This window comes from Saimiri boliviensis, chromosome 2, assembly GCF_048565385.1.
Source record: "Saimiri boliviensis isolate mSaiBol1 chromosome 2, mSaiBol1.pri, whole genome shotgun sequence".
NCBI classification, from domain to species: domain Eukaryota; kingdom Metazoa; phylum Chordata; class Mammalia; order Primates; family Cebidae; genus Saimiri; species Saimiri boliviensis.
The window spans coordinates 159115656-159140399 of record NC_133450.1 but is presented as its reverse complement, the minus strand read 5'-3'; the positions used below and the strand labels follow the sequence as shown (position 1 = coordinate 159140399).

The 24744-nt window shown below is 39.0% G+C and overlaps 1 protein-coding gene across 1 annotated transcript in view; it reads left to right on the top strand.

Annotated features, from left to right (window-relative positions):
* INSL6 (insulin like 6) overlaps positions 1-23669 on the top strand; it is a 29833-nt gene extending 6164 nt beyond the window's left edge. The window contains exon 2 of the mRNA XM_039461504.2: positions 23247-23669. Within this exon, the coding sequence (XP_039317438.2) occupies positions 23247-23605 (359 nt within the window). The 3' untranslated portion in view covers positions 23606-23669. The remainder of the gene's footprint in view (positions 1-23246) is intronic.
* Positions 23670-24744: the final 1075 nt, after the last annotated feature.

Here is a 24744-nt window from a genome sequence, read left to right as displayed (position 1 = left end):
TCTGTTCTTGTACCAGTACCAAGCTGCTTTGGTTACTGTAGCCTTGTAGTTTGAAGTTCAGTAGCATGATGCAGAGAACCACAGAGGTGGTGGTTGCCCCTCCCCACAGTAGCTTTGTCCCAGAGTGGAATCAGAGCTTTGTCTGTATAACCCTGGCTAGAGTGGCTGGAACCCCCACATGGAGGTCCTGCCCAGTGAGGAGTAATAGCTCAGCGAGGAGTAATGGCTCAGTGAGGATCAGGATCCTGCCTAAAGAAGCAGTCTGGCCATAGTCTGCCTAAGTAGCAGTACAGAGCGAGCACGGCAGCAGTGTTGTGTTGTGGGGAACCCTTCCTCCTCCAGACTGTTTCGATTTTCCAAAGCTGGGAGGCTGGAACAGCTGAGTTGACCTGTGCCAGAGATGGCGGCTGCCCCTCCTCCCAGGAACTGCATCTGTTTCAGGCAGACTCCAGCTTTTGCCCTGGCTGGCTGGAATTCCAAGTCAGTAGGTCTTAACTTGTGAGGTGCTGTGGAAGTGGGACGTACAGCCCTCTTGCTTGGGATATGCATTGTCATATCTCCTGCTTTGCTGGGATCCTGGGGCTGGAGTCTGTAAAACTCCTGGATCTCTGTGTGTGTGAGCATCTGCTCTACTGAGACTCCACACAGCTCTGTGTATTAAACCCAAGGCCCTAGAGGTAGAGTTATGGGCTCACAATGGGATCTCCTTATCTGCAAAGATCAGGGATCAAAGATAGGATTTCCTGATCTGGGTTTCAGAGATATCTGGGAGAAACATTGTTTCCCAGGTGGGGTCACACAGTCACTCACCACTTCCCTTGGCTGGGGTTGGTGGTTCCTTTGGCTCCCTGCTGTTCCCTGGTGGACCATTGCCCTACCCTGCATTTCTTCATGCTGTATGGGTCAAGTTGTTTGCCTTGCCAGACCCAGTATGAGAACCTGGATATTTCAGTTGAAGGTACTGAATTCACTCACCCCTTTTATTCCTCTCCCTGAGTGCCACAAATCACAGCTGCATCTAATTGGTCATCTTGTCCACCCAAAGCCCCTGTTTACCTCTTTATTACATAAAGTCATCCTAATCAAAGTCATGAAATTACTTACATTCTATTATTAGGATTTTAAAGTTTTCTTTATGGAAACTTACTATATTGTTTGTTAAGTCAATGCTTAATACTTTTTTTTGTTTTGTTTTGTAAATACCTGTGAATTATATTTAATAGTGACTTGGGTAGAGAAATGCAATTTTCTTTTTTTGGAGACAGAGTCTCACTCTGTCGTCCAGGCAGGAGTGCAGTGGTGCGATCTCAGCTCACTGCAACCTCGACCTCCTGGGTTCAAATGATTCTTCTATCTCAGCCTCCTGAGTAGCTGGGATTACAGGTGCGGGCCCCCACACCTGGCTAACTTTTGTATTTTTAGTAGAGACAGGGTTTCACCATGTTGGTTAGGCTGGTCTCAAACTCCTGACCTCATGATCCATCCACCTTGGCCTCCCAAAGTGCTGGGATTACAGGTGTGAGCTACCATACCCAGTTGCAGTTTACTTTTATAGGTTTCTCTTTATCCAGAAACCATGCTGAACTCTCTTCATAGTTATAATAGTTTGTTGATTCTGTAGGGTTTTTATCATTTGAAAATGATAGTTTTATCACTTTCTTTTTAAACTCATACCATTCTTTTTTTTTTTTTTTTTTTTTTGCTTTTTATATGACATAGACCAGGTCCTCTACCTGTATTAACTAACGGTGATAGTGAGACTTGTTGTCTTGTCTTGTTCCCAAGCTTAAAGGGCATGCATTTAAATATCTCCATTAGGTATGTTGCTTGTAGGTTTATGCTGTATAATCTTCACTAAGATAAGGAAGCTTGCTAAGAGGTTTTTTTTTTAAAATTTTTTTAATTTTTTTAATCATTGTAAATAGGGCTGAACATTATTAAGGTCTTCTTTTAGCATCCTTTTGCCTAGTCTTATGATTTTTTCTTTTATTAATTAAGCAAGTACTTATTGGGTACCCACTAAGCACCCAGGCACAATTTTAGAATCTTGGGAATATATCAATGGATAAACCAGACAAAGATTGAAGACTTCATAGGGCTTGCTTAAGTAATAAACATGAGTAAATATTAGAAGGTAGTAAAAGCTGCAGAAAGAAAAATGAAAAACAAAACAAAATAAGGGAGTCAAACAGAGCAAGGATTTCACATGATTCAAGCACATTACATTTATTGTGAACTTTATTACTATTAAATGCAATGTATAATGAAATAATTATACAGCTCACCATAATGTGGAATCAGTGGGATCCCTGAGCTTGTTTTCCTTAAACTAGTTGGTCCCATCTGGGGGCAATGGGAAATAGTGACAGATCATCAGGCATTAGATTCTCATAAGGAGCATGCCACCTAGATCCCTCACATGTGCAATTCACAATAGGGTTCACACTTCTGTAACAATCTAATGCTGCCCCTGTTCTGACTGGAGGCGGAGCTGAGATGGTAATGCTAGCAGTGGGAGCAGCTGTAAATACAGATGAAGCTTTGCTTGCTCCCCTGCCCACTGCTTACCTCCTGCTGTGTGGCCTCATTCCTAACAGGTCATAAACAAGTTAGGTCCCCAGGGGTTGGGGACCCCCTGTTTTAGACCATTTTAAAGACTTTGTTTTTGAGTGATGAAGGAAGTCATTAAGATTTTTGAGCAGAGAGGTGACATAATTGACATTTTAAGTGGATGAGAATAGACTGTAGAGAAATAAGAGCAGAAACAGACCTGTTAGGGTGGGTCTTAGATGAGGATGATAAAAGCGTAGGTGTGAAAACTGTTATATTCTAGTTATACATGAGCATATTTGATGTGAGATATGAGAAAAAAAGAAATCAAGAACGACTCCAAAACATTGTTGATTCTAAAGTTTTGTATGTGGAACACCTGGAAGGATGGGATTGTCATACATGAGATAGGAAAGGCCTCAAGTGGAACACGTTTGGAAGACAGTATCAGTAGTTCAGTTTCAGACATGTTGAACTGGAAAACTTTAGGTGGAGTTTTAAACAATGTTGAATTTGAAACACTGATGTGGAAATGTCGAGTAGGGAGTAAGGCTTATAAATCTGGAGTTTGAAAAGTAAACTTGTTTGTGGATAGAAGTTTAGGAGTCACAAGTAGATACATAATTTTTTGAGCCGTAAGACAGAGGAGCTCACCAGAAGAATAAGTATAGATAAGAAAATAGTACTAAGAACTGAGTCCTCAGAAACACCAACATTAAAAATTTGGGGAGGGAGAACTTGTAAAGGAGATAGAAAATGGACTAGTTAGGTAGGAAGAAAACAGACTGTGATGTTGTGGAAATCAAATGAGGAGAGTATCAGGAACAGGTGTATTTGATAAATCAATTAAGATGCAAATGGCTGTTGAAGTTGGCAATATGTTTGTGACCTTCATAAGAAGTTTTGGTAGAGTGTTGAAACAAAAGCCTGATTAGAGTTGGTTTAAGACAATGAGAGAACAACAAATTAATAAATATAGAAAACTCTATCAGAGAGTTTTTTTACACAAAAGAGAAAATAAATACGATGGTAGCTGGCAGGATAAGTGAGGCCAAGAAAAGGGTGCATGGGTTTGTGTGTGTGTTTGTTTTTATAAGTGGGAGAAAAAGGTTTTCTGATAAGAGTGATTCAGTAGAAATGAACAACTGATGAATACAGAGAGGGATTACTGGAGTAGTATCCTAGAGTTGGCAAGAGGAGATGAGATCTAATACAGAAGTATAGAAATTGGATTTAGAGTGTATAGTTCATCTGTAGAAATAGAAAGGGAGAGTATATGGGTGTACGTGTTAAGAGATGAGTAAAATAAATTGGCAAAGGGAGTCAGTGCAGGTTTTCTTCAGATTGCTTCATTTTTTTCTGAAGTAGACAGCAAATCCAACTGTGAGTGAGGATGGGAGTCTATTAACATGGTAAAGTACATTGATAGATTTTGTGATCTTGACCTATCCTTACATTTCTGGGATGAAAGCTTTCATTCTTTTTTTTTAATTTATTTATTTTTAAGTTCAGTGGTACATGAGCGAGATGTGCAGGTTTGTTATATAGTTAAACATGTGCCATGGCAGTTTGCTGTACCTATCAACCCATCACCTAGCATGCATTAGCTATGCTTCTTAGTGCTTACCCTCCCCAACCCCACCCTCTGACAGGTCCCATTGTGTATTGTTCCCCTCCCCATGTCCATGTGATCTCATTGTTCAGCTCCCACTTACAAGTGAGAACATGTGGTGTTTGGTTTTCTGTTTCTGCTTTAGTTTACTGAGGATAGCAGCTTCCAGTGCCATCCATTTTCCTGTAAATGACATGATCTCAATCCTTTTTATGGCTACTTAGTATTCCATGGTATATATGTACCACATTTTCTATATCCAGTCTATTGTTGATGGGCATTGGGTTGAATTCATGTCTTTGCTATTGTGAATAGTGCTTCAGTGAACATACTCATGCATGTATCCTTGTAATGAAATGATTTATATTCCTTTGGGTATATATCCAATAATGGGATTACTGGATCAAATGGTATTTCTGGTTCTAGATCTTTGAGGAATTGCCACACTGCCTTCCACAATAGTTGAACTAATTTACATTCCCTCAACAGTGGGAATTAATTCCTATTTCTCTGGAACCTCAACAGCATCTATTGTTTCTTGACTTTGTCATTCTGACTGGTGTGAAATAATATCTCATTGTAATTTTGATTTGCATTACTGTAATCAGTGGTGTTGAGCTATTTTTCAAATGCTTGTTGACTGCACAAAAGTCTTCTTTTGAGAAATGTCTGTTCATGTCCTTTGCCCACCTTTTTTTTTTTTTTTTTTTGAGATGGAGTCTCACTCTGTCACCCAGACTGGAGTGCAATGGTGTGATCTCGACTCACCGCAACTGCCGCTTCCCAGGTGCGAGCAATTCTTCTGCTTCAGCCTCCCATGTAGCTGGGACTACATGCATGTGCCACCTCACCTGGCTAATTTTTGTACTTTTGGTAGAGATGGAGTTTCACCACGTTGGCCAGACTGGTCTCGAACTCCTGACCTCAGGTATCTGCCCATGTAGGTCTCCCAAAGTGCCGGAACTACAGGCATGAGCCATTGTGCCCGGCCTGCCCATTCTTTAATGGGGTTGTTTTTTCTTATAAAATTGTTTAAGTTCCTTGTAGATTCTGGATATTAGACCTTTGTTAAATGGATAGATTGCAAGAATTTTCTCCCACTCTGTAGGTAATCTGTTCACTCTGATGATAGTTTCTTTTGCTGTGAAGAAGTTCTTTTTAAAAAATTTTTTTTGTTATACTTTAAGTTCTGGGGTACATGTGCAGAATGTGCAGGTTTGTCACATAGGTATACACATGCCATGGTGGTTTGCTGCGGCCATCCCCCTGTCATCTACATTAGATATTTCTCCTAATGCTATCCCTCCCCAGTACCCCCATTCCTACTATCCCTCCCCTGGACCCCATCCCCTGACAGGCCCTGGTGTGTGATTTCCCCTTCCTGTGTCCATGTGTTCTCATTGTTTTACACCCACTTATGAGTGAGAACATGCAGTGTTGGTTTTCTGTTCTTATGTGAGTTTGCTGAGAATGATGATTTCCAGCTTCATCCATGTCACTGCAAAAGACATGAACTCATCGTTTTTTATGGCTGCATAGTATTCCATGGTGTGTATGTGCCACATTTTCTTTATCCAGTCTACCATTGATGGGCATTTGGGTTGGTTCCAAGTCTTTGCTGTTGTAAACAGTGCCACAGTGAACATGTGTGCTTATGTCTTTATAATAGAATGATTTATAATCCTTTGGGTATATATCCAGTAATGGGATTGCTGGGTGAAATGGTATTTCTATTTCTAGGTTCTTGAGGAATTGCCACATTGTCTTCCACAATGGTTGAACTAATTTACATTCCCACTAACAGTATAAAAGCGTTCCCATTTCTCCACATCCTCTCCAGTATCTGTTGTGTCTTGTCTTTTTAATGATTGCCATTCTAACTGGCGTGAGTTAGTATCTCAATGTGGTTTTGATATGCATTTCTTTAATGACCAGTGATGATGAGCTTTTTCTCATATGTTTGTTGGCTGCATAAATGCCTTCTTTTGAAAAGTCTGTTAATATCCTTCATCCACTTTTTGATTTTTTTTTTCTTGTAAATTTGTTTTAGGTTCTTCATAGATTCTGGATATTAACCCTTCGTCAGATGGGTAGATTGCAAAAAATTTTTTTACCGTTCTATTGGTTGCTGGTTCACTCTGATGATAGTTTCTTTTGCTGTTCAGAAGCTCTTAAGTTTAATTAGATCCCATTTGTCTATTTTGGCTTTTGTTGCCAGTGCTTTTGGTGTTTTAGTCATGATTTAGTCATGAAGTCCTTGCCTATGCCTATGTCCTGAATGGTATTGCCTAGGTTTTCTTCTAGGGTTTTTATGGTGTTAGGTCTTATGTTTAAATCTTTAATACATCTGGAGTTAATTTTTGTATAATGTGTAAGGAAGGGATCTAGTTTCAACTTTCTGCATATGGCTAGCCAGTTTTCCCATCACCATTTATTAAATAGAGAATCATTCCCCATTGCTTGTTTTTGTCAGGTTTAGCAAAGATCAGGTGGTTGCAGATGTGTGGTGTTATTTCTGAGGCTTCTGCTCTGTTCCATTGGTTTATATCTCTGTTTTGGTACCAGTACCATGCTGTTTTGATTACTATAGCCTTGTAGTATAGTTTGAAGTCAGGTAGTGTGATGCCTCCAGCTTTGTTTTTTGTTGTTGTTGTTGTTAGGATTGTCTTGGCTATGCAGGCTCTTTTTCGGTTTAAGCTGTTTTTGTTGTTTTTTTTTTTTTTCTTTTTCCCCTAATTCTGTGAAGAAAGTCAGTGGTAGCTTGATGGGAATAGCATTGAGTCTATTAAATTACATTGGGCAGTATGGCTATTTTCATGATATTGATTCTTCCTAACTATGAGCATGGAATGCTTTTTCATTTGTTTGTGTCCTCTCTTATTTCCTTGAGTAGTGGTTTGTAGTTCTCCTTGAAGAGTTCCTTCACATCCCTTGTTAGTTGTATTCCTAGGTGTTTTATTCTCTTTATAGTGATTGTGAATGGGAGTTCACTCATGATTTGGCCCTCTGTTTGTCTGTTATTGGTGTATAGGAATCCCTGTGGTTTTTGCACATTGATTTTGTATTGTGAGACTTTGCTGAAGTTGCTTATCAGCTTAAGGACATTTTGGGCTGAGACAATGGGGTCTTCTAAATATACAATCATGTCATCTACAAATGGAGACAATTTGACTTCCTCTTTTCCTAATCGAATATGCTTTATTTATTTTTCTTGTCTGATTGCCCTGGCCAGAACTTTCAATACTATGTTGAATAGGAGTGATGAGGAAGGGCATCCTTGTCTTGTACCAGTTTTCAAAGGGAGTGCTTCCAGTTTTTGCCCAATCAGTATGATATTGGCTGTGAGTTTGTCGTAAATAGCTCTTGTTATCTTGAGATACGTTCCATCGATACCTAGTTTATTGAGAGATTTTCGCATGAAGAGCTGTTGAATTTTATTGAAGGCCTTCTCTGCATCTTTTGAGATAATCATGTGGTTTTTGTCTTTGGTTCTGTTTATGTGACGGATTATGTTTATAGATTTGCATATGTTGAACCAGCCTTGCATCCCAGGAATGAAGCTGACTTGATCGTGATGGATAAGCTTTTTGATGTGCTTTTGGATTCTGTTTGCCAGTATTTTATTGAGGATTTTCACATCAATGTTCATCATGGATATTGGCCTGAAATTTTCTGTTTTAGTTGTGTCTCTGCCAGGTTTTGGTATCAGGATGATGTTGCTCTCATAAAATGAATTAGGGAGGATTCCATCTTTTTGTATTATTTGAAATAGTTTCAGAAGGAATGGTACCAGCTCCACTTTGTACCTCCTTTAGAATTTGTCTGTGAACCCATCTGGTCCTGGATCTTTTTTTGATTCGTACGCTATTAATTTCTGCCTCAATTTCAGACCTTGTTTTTGGTCTGTTCAGGGATTCTACTTTTTCCTGGTTTAGTCTTGGCAGGGTTTAAGTGTCTAAGAATTTATCCATTTCTTCTAGATTTACTGGTTTATTTGCATAGAGGTGTTTGTAGTAATCTCTGATGGTAGTTTGTAGATATCCCCTTTATCATTTTTGATTGCATCTATTTGATTCTTCTCTCTTTACTTTTTTATTAGTCTGGCTAGGGGTCTATCTATTTTGTTGATCTTTTCAGAAAACCAGCTCCTGGATTCATTGATTTTTTTGAAGGGTTTTTTGTGTCTCTGTCTCCTTCAGTTCTGCTCTGATCTTAGTTATTTCTTTTCTTCTGCTAGCTTTTGAATTTGTTTGTTCTTGCTCCTCTAGTTCTTGCAGAAGTTCTTTAGTTTTATTAGATCCCATTTGTCAATTTTTGCTTTTGTTGCTATTGCTTTTGATCATTTCATCATGAAATTTTTGCCCATACCTATGTTGTAAATGTATTGCCTAGATTTTCTTTTAGGGTTGTTATAGTTTTGATTTTACATTTAAGTATTTTGGTCATCTTAAGTTAATTTTTCTATATGGTGTACAGAAGGGGTCCAGTTTCAGTGTTCAGCATATGGCTAGCCAGTTCTTCCAGCATCATTTATTAAATATGGAATCCTTTCCCCCATTGCTTGTTTTTGTCAGGTTTATCCAAGATCAGATGGTCATAGATGTGCATGCAGCCTTATTTCTGAGGTCCGGAACAGAAATTTCATTGGTCTGTGTGTCTGCTTTGTAACAGTACCATGCTGTTTTGGTTACTCTATCCTTGTAGTATAGTTTGAAGTCTGGTAGCATTATGCCTCCCTTCAGCTTTGTTTTTGCTTAGGATTGTCGTTGCTATTTGAGCTCTTTTAGTTTCATATGAATTTAAAATAGTTTCTTCTAATTCTGTGAAGAATGTCAATAGTAGTTTAATGGGAATAGCATTGAATATATAAATTACTTTGGGCAGGATGGCCATTTTCACAATATTGACTCTTCAGATCTGTGAACGTGAAATGTTTTTTGTTTATATCCTCTCTGATTTCCTTGAGCAGTGGTTTGTAGTTCTCCTTGAAGAGGTCCTTCACTTTCCTTGCTAACTGTATACCTAGGTATTTTATTCTCTTTGTAGCAATTGTAAATGGGAGTTCATTCATAATTCAGCTCTCTGCTTGCTTGTTCTTGGTGCACAGGAATGCTTGTGACATTTGCAGATTGATTTTGTATCTTGAGACTTTGCTGAATTTGCTTATGAGCTTAAGCTTTTGGGCTGTGATGGTGTGTTCTAGATGGGGTGTCTATGTTTGCATGTTATCTGCAAACAAATACAATTTGGCTTCCTCTCTTCCCGTTTGAATACACTTTATTTCTTTCTCTTGCCTGATTGCCCTGCCCAGGACTTCAAATACTATGTATAATAGGAGTGGTGAGAGAGGGAATCCTTATCTTCAAGGGGAATGCTTCCAGCTTTTACCCATTCTGTATGATACTGACATAGGGTTTGTCATAAATGACCCATATTATTTTGAGGTATGTTTCATCAACACCTGGTTTATTGAGAGTTTTTAACAGAAGGGATGTTGCATTTTATGGAAGACATTTTCTGCATCTGTTGAGATAATCATGTGGTTTTTGTTTTAGATCTGTTTATGTAATGAATAACATTTATTGATTTGCATATTTTGAACCAGCCTTGCACCCCAGAGATGAAGCTAATTTGATTGTGGTAGATAAGCTTTTTGATGTGCTGCTGTATTATGTTTGCCATTATTTTACTGAGGATTTTTGAATTGATGTTCATCAGGAATATTGGCTTGAGTTTTCTCTTTTTGTTGCATCTCTGTCAGGTTTTGGTATCAGGATGATGCTGCCCTCATAGAATGAGTTAGGGAGGAGTTCCTCCTTTTTGATAGCTTGGAATCGTTTCAGAAGAAAGGATATCTACTCCTCTTTGTACTTTTGGTAGAATTCAGCTGTGAATCCATCTGGTCCTGGGCATTTTTTGGTTGCTAGGCTATTTATTACTGCCTCAGTTTCAGAACTTGTTATTGGTCTATTCCTAGTTTAGTCTTGGTGGAGAGGTATATGTCCAGGAATTTATCCATTTCTACAAGACTTTCTGGTTTATTGGTATATAGGTGTTTATAGTATTCTCTGATGGTTGTTTGTATTTCAGGGGCATCAGTGGTGATATCCCCTTTATCATTTTTATTGTGTCGATTTGATTCTTCTTTTGTTTCTTCTTTGTTAGCCTAGCTAGCTAGTGGTCTGTTTTATTAATTTTTCCAAAAAAGCAGTTCCTGGACTTACTGATTGTTTGAAGGATTTCTCACGTTTCTATCTCCTTCAGTTTTGCTCTGAGCTTCGTTATTTCTTGTCTTCTCTTGCTTTGGAGTTTATTTGCTCTTGGTTCTCTGTTTCTTTTAGTTCTGATATTAGGGTATCCATTTGACATCTTTCTGCCATTTTGACATGGGCATTTAGTGCTATAAATTTCCCTGTTAAGACTGCTTTAGTCATGTCCCAGAGATTCTGGTACATGTCTCCTTGTTCTCATTGGTTTCAAAGGATTTCTTGATTTCTTAATTTCATCGTTTACCAAGGAGTCACTCAGGAACAGATGGTTCAGTTTCCATATACTTGTGTGGTTTTGAGTGAGCGTCTTAATCTTGAGTTCTAATTTGATTGTGCTGTGGTCTGAGAGACTGTTATGATTTCAGTTCTTTTGTACTTGCTGAGGAGTGATTTACTTCTAATAATGTGATTAACTTTAGAATAAGTGCTATGTGGTGCCAAGAAGAATGTGTATTCGGTTGTTTGGGATTGGAGCATTCTGCAGATACCCATCAGGTCCACTTGATCCAGAGCTAAATTCAAGTCTTAATATCTTGGTTAGTTTTCTGTGTCAATAATCTAATATCAACAGTAGGATGTTAAAGTCTCCCACTATTATTGTGTGGGAGTCTAAGTTTCTTTGTAGGTCTCTAAGAACTTGTTTTATGAATCTGGGTGCTCCTGTATTGGGTGCATATATATTTAGAATAGCTCTTACTAAATTAACCCATTTACCATTATGCAATGCTTTCCTTTATCTTTTTTTAAATCTTCATTAAAGTCTGTTTTGTCAGAAACTAGGATTGCAGCCTTTGCTGTTTTCTGTTTTCCATTTGCTTGGTAAATTTTCCTTCATACTTTGAGTCTATGTGTGTCTTTGCATGTGAGATGAGTCTGTTGAATTCAGCACGTCAATGGATCTTGACTATCCAGCTTGCCCTTTGTGTCTTTTAATTGGGGAACTTAGCCCATTTACATTTAAGGTTAATATTGTTATGTGTGAATTTGATCCTGTCATCATGATGCTGGCTAGTTATTTTGCAAACTTGTTTATGTAGTTGCTTCATAGTGTCCACTGGTCTGTGTACTTCAGTATGTTTTTGTAGTGGCTGATAATGGTTTTTCCTTTCCACATGTACTGCTTCCTTCAGGAGCTCTTGCAAGGCAGATCTGGTAGTGGTGAATTCCCTCAGAATTTGCTTGTCTGAAAAAGATTTTATTTTTTATTTGCTTATGAAGCTTAGTTTGGCCAGATAAAGTATTCTAGGTTAAAAATTCTCTAAGAATATTGGCTAGGTATGGTGGCTCATGCCTATAATCCCAGCACTTTGGGAGGCCAAGGCAGGTGGATCACCTGAGGTCAGGAGTTTGAGACCAGCCCAACCAACATGGCAAAACCCTGCCTCTACTAAAAATACAAAATTAGCTGGGCATGGTGGTGCATGCCTGTAATTCCAGGGACTTGGGAGGCTAAGGCAGGAGAACCCCTTGAACCTGGGAGGCAGAGGTTGAAGTGAACTGAGATCTCACCATTATACTCCAACCTGGGTGACGAGTGAAATTCCATCTCAAAAAAAAAAATATATATATATATATATACACACACACCACACACAACGTGTGTGTGGTTGTGTGTGTGTGTGTGTGTGTGTGTGTGTTTATTGGCCCCCAGTCTCTTCTGGCTTGTAGGGTTTCCACTGAGAGGTCTGATGTTAGTCCCTTTATAGGTGACCTGGCCTTTCTCTCTGGCTGTCCTTAACATTTTTTCCTTCATTTTGACCTTGGAAAACTGGTGATTGTATGTCATTGGGTTGATCTCATTGAATATCTTAACTGGGATTCTCTGGATTTCCTGAATACAAATTTTGTATTGTATTCAAAATTGTTGGCCTGTCTTGCTAAGTTGGGGAAATACTCCTGGATGATATCTTGAAGTGTGTTTTTAAACTTGTTTTTGTTCTCCCTGTCTTTTTCAGGTACCCCTGTCAGTCATAGGTTCGGTCTTTTAACATCATCTCGTAATTCTCAGAGGTTTTGTTTATTCCTTTTCGTTGTTTTTTTCTCTAATATTGTCTGCCTGCATGCCTTATTTCAGCAAGATAGTCTACCAGCTCTGATATTTTTTCTTCCACTTGAACTGTTTAGCTGTTGATACTTGTGTTTGCATTGTGAAGTTCACATACTGTTTTTCAGCTCCATCAGTTTGTTTAGCTTCCTCTCTCAACTAGTTATTCTTGTTAGCAGCTCTTGTAATGTTTTCTCATAGTTTTTAGCTTCTTTGCAATGAGTTAAAGCATACTCCTTTAGCTCAGGGAAGTTTTTTATTCATCTTTTGAAGCCTACTTCTGTCAATTCGTCTATCTCTGACTCAGCCCAGTTCTATGCCCTTGCTGGAGACATGTTACGGTCATTTGGAGGAGAAGAGGCACTCTTGCTTTTTGAGTTTTCAACATTTTTGCATTGATTATTTCTCATCTTCATGGGTTTATCTGCCTTTGATTTTTGAGGCTGATAACTTTGGAGGGGGTTTTTGTGGGGTCTTTTTTGTTGATGTTGTTGCTGTTGCTTATTTTTGTTTTAGCAGTAGGGCCTTTCTTCTGTAGGGTTGCTGCAGTTTGCTGGGAGTCCATTCCAGACCGTATTCACCTGGGTTTCTCCCGCCCCTGGCGGTATCACCAGTGGAGGCTGCAGATCATCAAAGATGGCAGGCTGCTCCTTCCTCTGGGAGCTCTGTGCAAGAGGGGCACTGACCTGATGCCAGCGGAACACTCCTGTTGGGAGGTCTCACCCAGTTTGGAGGAGTAGGATCAGGAAACCCACTTAAATAAGCCGTCTGGATGCCCTTTGTTGGAGCTGGTGTGCTGTGCTAGGGGAAATTCCCCTCTCCAGAGCCAGCAGGCAGAAAAGACTAAGATGGCTGATCCACTATAGCACAGCCACCCCTCATGTTAGAGTATCTTCTCAGGGATATTAGAGTTATATCCATAAACCCTCCACTGGGGATGCCAAAATTCCCACAGAGAGCCCCCACACTGTGAGGGGGAATGGATTAGAGCCCCACCTAAAGAAACAGTCTGGCCAAGAACTGTCCCAGCCATTGTGCTGCACTGTGGGGAGTTGCTCCAAGTCCAAACTGCACTGGCATCACGATAGGGGAAAATGATGGACTGGAGACGCAGTGATGGCAGATGCCTCTCCCCATAGGAACTGGGGTCTCAGTGCCTGCTCAAGCGCCGCCCACCCAAGCAGCTACCATGCGTTTGCACGGCTCTGTGCTTGGAACCCAAGGCCCTGATGGTATGGGCTCATAAGGGGATCTGATCTGATCCCCAGGTTGCAGGGATTCTTGGGAAAAGCATGCTTTTCAGGTAGGGGTAACAGAATCCCTCACTGTCTCCCTTGGCTGGGGGAGGGACCTGCCTTTGCCCCGTATGGCTCCCACATGGGCCTTTATACCACCCTGCTTTTCAAACCTTGCTCTCTCTGAGTCACACCAACCTCCTAGTCAGTCCCAGTGACAGAATGTTGGTGAATTCATCTTCAATTGAATCTTCAATTGAAGATGCAGAATTCATTTGCTATTTTCATCCTTTTTGATGGGAGCTGCAGAGTAAAGGTTTTTTGTTGTTGTTTATTTTTGTTTTCATTTTGAGAAAAAATTTTGCTCTTTTTACCCAAGCTGGAATGCAGTGGCACAATCTAGGCTCACTGCAATCTCTGCCTCCTGGGTTCGAGCGATTCTCCCGCCTCGGCCTTCCGAGCAGCTGGGATTACAGGCATGCACAACCACACCTGGCAAATTCTTGTATTTTTAGTGGAGACAGGGTTTCTCCATGTTGGTCAGGCTAGTCTTGAACTCCTGACCTCAGGTGATCCACTCACCTTGGCCTCCTAAAGTGCTAGGATTACAGGCATGAGCCATGGCACTGGTCAAGCAAAGGTGTTTCTATTCAGCCATCTTTGCTGCTCCCCCAAACCCTTTTTTAATATATTTGTAAAATATGTTTATAGATTCAGTTAACTAATATTTAGGAGTTCGAAATCCAACATTTGCAAGTGAAATGAGTTTTTAAGGTTTTAAAAAAGCTCATTTTTTTTTTCTTTTTTGAAAAATATTTTATTGCATTTTAGGTTTTGGGATACATGTAAAGAATTTGCAAGATTGTTGCATAGGTACATACATGGCAATGTGGTTTGCTGCCTTCCTCTCCATCACCTATATCTGGCATTTCTCCCCATGTTATCCCTCCCCAACACCCTTCCCTCCGCTGTCCCTCCCCTTCCCCCCCCCCACAGACCCCAGTGTGAGATGCTCTCCTCCCTGTGTCCATGTGTTCTCATTGTTCAACACCCACCTGTGAGTGAGAACACGCTAGTTTTGGAATAAAGATTATGCCAGCTTCATAAAATGAGCTGGGCAGCTTTTGCTCTTTTTCTGGAACAATTTGTATGTGATTAGAATTTACTGTTCTTTAAAAATAAGTGGAACCCCTCTCTAAAGTCACCAATATCTGTTTTTTTTTTTTTTTTGAAGGAAGTAACTATGACTACCCTTTTCATTTCTTTGAATATTGTTGGTACATTTAGGTTTTCTATGTCACTGTATACCAATTAAGCCATCTTGTATTTTTCTGGGAATTTATCCATTTCATCTTGATTTTTAAATGTATAAGTATTCATGAAATTTATTTTAAAACTTGGCTCTATCTACTTATTTCTCTTTTTTTTGACTGTATTTTGTTCATTTCCATTCTTTTGTTCCTGATTAGTCTGAATAGAGATCTTATTCTTTTAAACAAGCAACTTTGTAATTAAATAAAGTTATTGAAGAGTGCTCTAATAGGCCTCTAACTGCAAAGAGCATAGATTCACCTAAATAATCTCAATATAAAAGGGGATAGTAGTTATTATAAAAACAAACAAGATATAGAAGTTGACTCAGAAAGACTTTGGAAAGCCTGAGGAATCATACTAGCTCTAAAACAAAATATCTTCTGTCTTTCTCTCTGTGAATCTTTTCTTTTCTCTGTATTTATGTTCCTTTGTTCTTTAACTTGTCATGACAGACCTCATGGAATCCTTTTAGCTTTGATTCTGACTCATTTTTTTCTCATTACTTCTTAGTTCTAGTTTCAAACTGAGGAAATCTAATTGGGTTGATTCATGTTTTTCACATGATGTGGATTTCTGGCCATTGTGACAGATGGGTTTCTTTGGGGTCAGGTGCCAACCTCCAGTTTGTTCAACTATGGCTACAGGGTAGAGTCACATGGTTCAGAACATGGCTGTGTAAGAACTGGCTCTACAGTGGAGGCTATTGGCAAATATGTCCTCTTGGGGCTGTAGATGAGCAAGGGCCATAATGGAAGTCCATTAAGTCTTAAAATAATTACATTCTGGAATTATTTTCGTTTCTAATATTCTGTATCACTAAGTTAATTAAGAGCAGTATAACAGTGACAATGAGTTTATTGTACCTAGAGCATATTACGACTTCTCTATTTGTTTATATTTTAATAAAGAACAAAATGGTTTTTACTGCTCAGTTATAAGATGTGCATAAGAAGACAAATGATCAAATTTGAAAATGAGCAAAGGATTTAAACAGACATTTCTCCAAGAGGATATGTAATAAACATATGAAAAGATGCTTAACATTATTAGCCATGAGGTAAATGCAAATCAAAACCACAATAAGATATCACTGTGCATCCATTGGGATAACTGTAATGAAAAAAATAGAAAATACCAAGTTTTGATGGGGATGTGGAAAAATTGAAACTCTACTGCATCAATGCTGGGATTAAAAAAAATTGTGTAGCTGCTGTGGAAAAGTTTGGCAGTTCCTCAAAAAGTTAAACAAAATTACCACATCATCCAAAATTCCACTCTTAGCTTTATTCACCAAAGAATTCAAAACATATGCTCACACAAAAACTTGCACCTGAATGCTCATAGCAGCACTATTCTTTTTTTCTTTCCTTCTTTTTTTTTTTTTTTTTTTTTTTTTGAGACGAGGTCTTTCTCTGTCACTTAGGCTGGAGTATAGTGGCACTATCTCAGCTCACTGCAACTTCTGCCTCCCACATTTAAGTGATTCTCGTGCTTCAGCCTCCCAAGTAGCTGGGATTACAGGCAGTTACCACCATGCCTGGCTGATTTTTTTAAAAATTTATTTATTTTACTTTAGGCGCATACTGTATCTGGCATTTCTCCCCATGTTATCCCTCTCCACCCTCCCTCTCCACTCCCACTGTCTCTCCCCTACCCCCGCAACTGCCCAGTGTGTGATGTTCCTCTCCCTGAGTCCATGTGTTCTCGTTGTTTAACACTCACCTATGAGTGAGAACATACAGTGTTTGGATTTCTGTTCTTGTGTCAATTTGCTGAGAATGATGGTTTCCAGATTCATCCAAGTCCCTTCAAAGGACACGAATTCGTCTTTTTTTATGGTTGTATAATACTCCATGGTGTATATGTACCCCATTTCTTTGTCCAGTCTATCATTGATGGGCATTTGGGTTGGTTCCAGGTCTTTGCTATTGTACACAGGGCTGCAATGAACATACGTGTGTATGTGTCTTTATAGTAGAACAATTTATAGTTCTTTGGGTATATACCCAGTAATGGGATTGCGGGGTCAAATGAAATTTCTATTTCTAGATCCTTGAGAAGTCACCACACTGTCTTCCACAATGGCTGAATTAATTTACACTCCCACCAACTGTGTAAGAGCATTCCTATTTCTCCACATCCTCTCCAGCATCTGTCGTCTCCAGATTTTTTAATGATCGCCATTCTAACTGGTGTGAAATAATAATCTCAGTGTAGTTTTGATTTGTATTTCTCTAATGACCAGTTATGAGCATTTTTCATATGTTTGTTAGCTGCATATATCTTCTTTTGAAACGTGTCTGTTCATATCCTTCACCCACTTTTGGATGGGTTTTTTTTTTTTTTTTTTCTTGTTTATCTGTTTTAGTTCCTTGTAGATTTTGGATATTAGCCCTTTGTCAGATGGGTAGATTGCAGAAATTTTTCCCATTCTGTTGGTTGCCAATTTGCTCTAATGATGGTTTCTTTTGCTATACAGAAGCCCTGGAGTTTAATTAGATACCATTTGTTTATCTTGGTTTTTATTGCCATTGCTTTTAGTGTTTTAGTCATGAAGTCCTTTCCTATGTCTATGTCCTGAATGGTTTTGCCTACATTTTCTTCTAGTGCTTTTATGGTGTTAGGTTTTATGTTTAAGTCTTTGATCCATGTGGAGTTAATTTTAGTGTAAGGTGACAGGTAGGGGTCCAGTTTCTGCTTTCTGCACGTGGCTAGCCAGTTTTCCCAACACCATTTATTAAACATGGAGTCCTTTTCCCCATTGATTGTTTTTGCCTGGTTTGTCAAAGATCAGATGGTTGTAGATGTGTGGTGTTTCTTCTGCAGTCTCTGTTCTGTTCCATTGGTCTATATCTCTGTTTTGGTACCAGTACCATGCTGTTTTGATTACTGTAGCCTTGTAGTATAGTTTGAAGTCTGGCAGTGTGATGCCTCCGGCTGTCCTTTTTGCTTAGGATTGTCTTGGCTATGTGAAGTCTTTTGTGATTCCATATGAAGTTTAAAGTGGTTTTTTCCAGTTCTGTGAAGAAGGTCATTGGTAGCTTGATGGAGATAGCATTGAATCTATAGATTACTTTGTGCAGTATGGCCATTTTCACGATATTGATTCTTCCTAACCATGAGCATGGAATGTTTCTCCATTTGTTTGTGTTCTCTCTTGTTTTGTTGAGCAGTGGTTTGTAATTCTCCTTGAAGAGGTCCTTTACATCCTTTGTTAGTTGTATTCCTAGGTATTTTATTCTCTTTGTAGCAATTGTAAATGGGAGTTCGCTCTTGATTTTGCTCTCTGTTGTTGGTATATAGAAATGCTTGTGATTTCTGCACATTGATTTTGTATCCTGAGACTTTGCTGAAGTTGCTTATCAGTTTGAGAAGATTTTGGGCTGAGACGTTGGTGTCTTCTAGATATACAGTCATATCATCTGCAAATAGAGACAGTTTGACTTCCTCCTTTCCTAATTGAATACCCTTTATTTCTTTTTCTTGCCTAATTGCTCTGGCTAGAACTTCCAATACTATGTTGAATAGGAGTGGTGAGAGAGGGCATCCTTGTCTAGTGCCTGATTTCAAAGGGAATTCTTCTAGCTTTTGCCTGTTCAGTATGATATTGGCTGTAGGTTTGTCATATATAGCTTTTACCATTTTATAATATGTTCCATCGTTTATTGAGAGTTTTTAGCATGAAGAGCTGTTGAATTTTATTGAAGGCCTTCTCTGCATCTATCGAGATAATCCTGTGGTTTTTGTCTTTGGTTCCATTTATGCGATGGATTACACTTAATGGATTTGCATGTGTTGAACCAGTTTTGCATTCCTGGGATGAAGCCTGCTTGGTCGTGATGGATAAGCTTCTTGATGTGCTGTTGCAATCTGTTTGCCAGTATTTTACTGAAGATTTTTACATCAGTGTTCATCATGGATATTTGCCTGAAGTTTTCTTTTTTAGCTGAGTCTCTGCCTGGTTTTGGTATCAAGATGATGTTGCTTTCATAAAATGAGTTAGTATCATTTGATACAGTTTGTATAGTATTATATCCTTTTGTATCGTTTGATACAGTTTCAGAAGGAATGGAACCAGCTCCTCTTTGTATGTCTGGTAGAAATCTGCTGTGAACTCGTCTGGGCCTGGACTTTTTTGGTTGGTAGGTTATTGATTGCTGCTTCTACTTTAGCCCTTGTTATTGGTCTATTCAGGGTTTCAACTTCCTCCTGGTTTAGTCTTGGTAGAGTAAAAGTGTCTAGGAATTTACCCATTTTTTCTGGTTTACTGGTATGTGAGTAGAGCTGTTTGTAGTAATCTCTGATGGTAGTTTGTATTTCTGTGGGATCAGTGGTGATATCCCCTTTATCGTTTTTTATTGCATCTATTTGATTCTTCTCCCTTTTCTTTTTTTATTAATCTGGCTAGTGGTCTGTCTGTTTTGTTGCTCTTTTTAAAAAACCAGCTCCTGGATTTATTGATTTTTTTTTTGAAGGATTTTTTGTGTCTCTGTCTCCTTCAGTTCTGCTCTGATCTTAGTTATTTCTTGTCTTCTGCTAGCTTTTGAGTTTTTTTTTTAATCTTGCTCCTCTGGCTCTTTCAATTTTGATGATAGGGTGTCGATTTTAGATCTTTCCTCTTCTCTCGTGGGCATTTATTGCTATAAATTTCCCTCTCGACACTGCTTTAAAAGTGTCCCAGAGATTCTGGTAAGTTGTGTCTTCTTTCTGATTGGTTTCAAAGAACATCTTTATTTCTGCCTTCATTTCATTGTTTATCCAGTGGACACTCAGAAGCAAGTTGTTCAGTTTTCAAGTGGTTGTGCGGGTTTGAGTGTGTTTCTTGATCCTGAGTTCTAGTCTGATTGTGCTGTGGTCTGAGAGACTGTTTGTTATGATTTCCGTTCTTTTGCAGTTGCTGAGGAGTTATTTGCTTCTAATGATGTGGTCAATTTTAGAGTAAGTGCCATGTGGTGCTGAGAAAAATGAATATTCTACAGATTTGGGATGGAGCATTGTGTATATGTCTATCAGGTCCTTTTGGTCCAGCTCTGCATTCAAGTCCTGGATATCCTTGTTAATTTTCTCTCAATGATCAGTCTAATATTGACAGTGGAGTGTTGAAGTCTCCCACTCTTAGTGGGTGGGAGTCTAAATCTCATTTTAGGTCGTTAAGAACTTGCTTTATATATCTGGGTGCTCCTGTATTGGGGGCTTTATGTTTAGGATAGTTAACTCTTCCTGTTAGATTGATCCTTTTACCTGTATATAGTGTCTTTTTTTGTCTCTTTTGATCTTTGTTGGTTTGAAGTTCATTTTATCAGAGACTAGGATTGTAACCCCTGCTTTTTTTGTTCTCCATTTGCTTGGTAAATCTTCGATCCCTTTATTTTGAGTCTATGTATGTCTTTGTATGTGAGATGGGTTTCCTGAATACAGCACACCAATGGATTCTGATTTTTTTATCCAGTTTGCCAGTATGTGTCTTTTGATTGGGGCATTTAAGGCCATTTACATTCAATGTTAATATTGTTATGTGTGAATTCGATCCTACCGTTTTGTTACTGGATGGTTTTCTTTCCCATTAGTTGAGTCATTTTCTTTATTGCATTTTTGGTGTTTGCCAACTGGTTTGCTTTTGCAATGACTGGTACTTGTTCCTTTCCATGCTTAGTGTTTCTTTCTGGAGCTCATGTAGGGCAGGTCTGGTGGTGACAAAATATCTCAATAATTGCTTGTCCATAAAGGATTTTATTTCTCCTTCACTTACAAAGCTTAGTTTGGCTGGATATGAGATTTTGGTTTGAAAGTTCTTTTCTTTAAGGATGTTGAATATTGGCCCCCACTCTCTTCTGGCTTGTAGGGTTTCTTCCAAGAGATCTGCTGTGAGTCTGATTGGCTTCCCTCTTTGGGTGACCTGACCTTTCTCTCTGGCTGCCCTTAGCATTTTTTCCTTCATTTCAACCCTGGTGAATCTGACGATTATGTGCCTTGGGGTTGCTCTTCTTGAGGAATATCTTTGTGGAGTTCTCTGTATTTCTTGAATTTGAAACATGGACTGCCTTGCTAGGCTTGGGAAGTTCTCCTGGATAATATCCTGGAGCATATTTTCCAGCTGGGTTTCATTCTCCCCATCATATTCGGGTACACTAATCAAGTGTAGATTAGGTCTTTCCACATAATCCCGTATTTCTTGGAGGCTTTGTTCATTTCTTTTTACTCTTTTTTCTCTTGTCTTGCCTTCTCTTTTTATTTCATTGAGTTGATCTTCAATCTCTGATATCCTTTCTTCTGCTTGATTGATTCAGCTTTTAAAACTTGTATTTGCTTCATGTAGTTCTCGTGCTGTGTTTTTCAACTCCATCAAGTCGTTTATGTTCTTCTCTAAGCTGGTTATTCTAATTAGCATTTTGTCTAACCTCTTTTCAAGGTTTTTGGTTTCTTTGCATTGTGTTAGAACGTGTTCCTTTAGCTCAGAAAAGTTTGTGATTATCCACCTTCTGAAGCCTGTTTCTGTCAATTTGTTGCACTCCTCTGTCAAGTTGTGATCCCGTGTTGTTGAGGAGTTGTGCTCCCTTGAAGAAGAGGTGTTCTGGTTTTTGATGGTTTCATCTTTTTTTGTGCTGGTTATTTCCCATCTTTGTGCATTTACCTGGCTGTGGTGTCAGGGAGCTCCTTGATAAGGTTGCTTGTCTGCCTGTGGAGGTGCTACTGGGTTTCTAGGGACTCCTTCAGGTTACTAGGGAAGCTTCTGGTGTCTTTTTTGTTTATACTGGGAAATTAGGCCTGCTACTTTCACTGACCTGTAGGTGCTGCTGGGTTGTCAAGAATGCCGTCCCGTTGCTACGTAGGCTCCCTGTGTTTTTTGTTAAAACATATAGCCCAGTTCCACCCCTCTAGTGGTAGCCTTTCCTACACCGGGCTGGATCATTCAGGGTTTATCTCAGACTGTGGCACTGGCTGCGCAACCCACTAGAGTCAGAGCTTCAGCCCTCTGGGATTTGTGGGGGAGGGTAGGGACCGGCCCAGCTGCACCTGGCTGCTTCTGCTTACAGCTCCCTCTCTCTCCAGGCAGAGGGTGGGTGTAATAGCTCAGCCTGCAGGCTCTTATTCAACTCTGCTTGTAATTGACTGGCATAGATCTCCTGTTCTGTGTAATGCTGAGGCTTTGGGGGAGGCACTGTATCTGGACAGCTTTGCCAGAGGGGAGCCTCTGACTCAGTGGTCAGATGCACTTTCTGGGTGAAGCAGCACCCTTCCCCTCCTCTGTCTGCCCTGAGTGGGCTTTGCTCACCATGGGACCAGAGCTGTTGAAATGCACCTGGTACCTCGGTTGGAGCTAGGAGATCTCTGGATTTCTGCATCTCTCTCACTGGGTGTTGTGTGCTGGAGTTGTGTCTAATCGGCCATCTTGGATCTCCCCTCACCTGGCTAATTTTTTTTTGTTTTTAGTAGAGACAGGGTTTTGCCATGTTGGCGAGGCTGGTATTGAACTCCTGACCTCAAGTGATTTGCCCGCCTTGGTGTCCCAAAGTGATGGGCTTACAGGCACAAGCTACTGCGCCAGGCCGTCAGTGCTAGTCATAATGACCAAAAAGTGGAAACCACTCAAATGTCCATCAGTTGACAAACAGAATAACAAAATGTGGAATGTCCATACAATGGAAAATTATTAAGCCATGAAAAGATACATGCTACTATGTAGGTGAACCTCGAAAACATTATACTAAGTGCAAGAAACGAGACATAAAAGGTCGTATATTGTTTGCTTTCAATATGAAATAGGCAAATCCATAGAAACAGAAGGTAGATTGGTGACTGCCAGGGGATAGTAGGAGATGGAAATGGAAATGACTGCTAATGGGATAGGGTTTCTTTTTGTATATAAATGTTCTGGAAAGAGATTTATGGTTTCACATCCTGATACAGTTTCACAACCCTGTGAATATACTAAAAACCATTGAATTGTATACTTCAAAATGAATAATTTTATGACGTGAGGGTATCTCAACTTAAATTGTTAATACAAAAATAAGCAAAGGTTTACAGCCTTTTTATAGGAAAACAACACACCTACTTTAGTTAAGATATATATTGCTTTTGAATAACCATACTTTCTATTCTTTATTTAAAATGTGATTACTTGTTTTTTAATAATTAGCTGATTTTACTGTTCCAATATTCAATTTTCATCTAAAGGAAGATTTTAATAAAGGAGCATTTCTTTTCTTCTCTCTCAACAGTGTCTACTTCTGCCTCTTGGGAAGAAGCAGTAAACAGTTGGGAGTTGCAGTCATTACCTGAGTATCAGTATAAAAAGGCATACTCACCCCTTGATAACACAAGAGAATTTTCTTCATCACATAATACCAATCCGTATATTCGTGAAAATGCAAAATTTCAGAAGAAAAGTAGAAACGAAATTAAAACCTTAAGCAATTTGTTTTGGGGGAATCATCCCCAAAGAAAACGCAGAGGATATTCAGAAAAGTGTTGTCTTACAGGATGTACAAGAGAAGAACTTAGTATTGCATGTCTTCCATATATTGATTTTAAAAACTTAAAGGAAAAAGGATCATCACTTGTGACTAAGATATACTAACTATCATAGAAATTATACTAACATAATAAAAGATTAATACATTTATCTTATTCTTTTTTATTTTTATTTTTTTTCTAATTATGGTTGTAAGTGATATGCTGTGAACAGTGTCTGAATATGTTTGCAAGCACTTGACCATACCTTATAGTAGTAATAAGAATCTTAGTATTTTCTTTGGTGACCCTGTTGTTTTCCTTAGTTTTCACAACCTTTTTGAAGGCGATATTTCTGGAGGTGGTGTGATCCATGCAGACGTCTAAGAGTTATCTGTTCACTTCTTGTCATTATGGTTGAAACTCTTTTAAGCTACATTTAGTGAATTATGGAACCTTCTGCTTTCCATCTGCATGACACACAAACTGATGCCCATGACTGTTAGGCTTACTCCAAAAGGCCAACGTATCTCTCCCACCAACTTAAAAATAACTAATCAACTACCATTCCTAGTAGAAGCCCTTGTACTATAATAGTAGTTACCCTTCTAATTCCTTGAATTTTACTACTTTCTCTTCACAATTTCTACTGAGGACTTAAAATAGAATTTAGTGAATCTAAACTAAAATCTCTGCAAGATACCCTGTCTTTGCTCTGGAGGTACTGATATAATGTGAGTCAACATATAATTCTCAATATTTGATTGAGAAATCTGTAGAAAAGATTCTTAAAGCATAGTCCCTGACCAAACCAGCAGCAGCAGCATCATGTGAGAACTTGTTAGAAATGGAGTCCTAAGGTCTCACCCCAGACCTACTGAATCAGAAACTCTAGGTAGGGGCCAGCAGTCTGTGTTTATAAGCCTTCTAGGTTATTCTGAAGTAGGTTAAAGATCAAGAACCACTGGCAATAGAGTTACTGTATGAATATTGTTGAAGTTTTTCTATTCAAGTGATGCGTATCTCAACTCAGTGTAGATGTTACAGTACTAAATTTTTGGTGTTTTTTTTTTTTTCCTGTCAACACGTGAAATAATTTTAGTACTATGAATTACAGCAAGACGTAACCCAGTGAACCCAAAATGGAATTTCTACTTTATACCCATTAATTTGTGGTTAAGTAGCATTTGAGATCTTTCTCTAGTTTCTTTCCCAAACGTGTGCTATAATGTTCTTTTTAATTTTTTTATTTCTATTTGGCTTCAT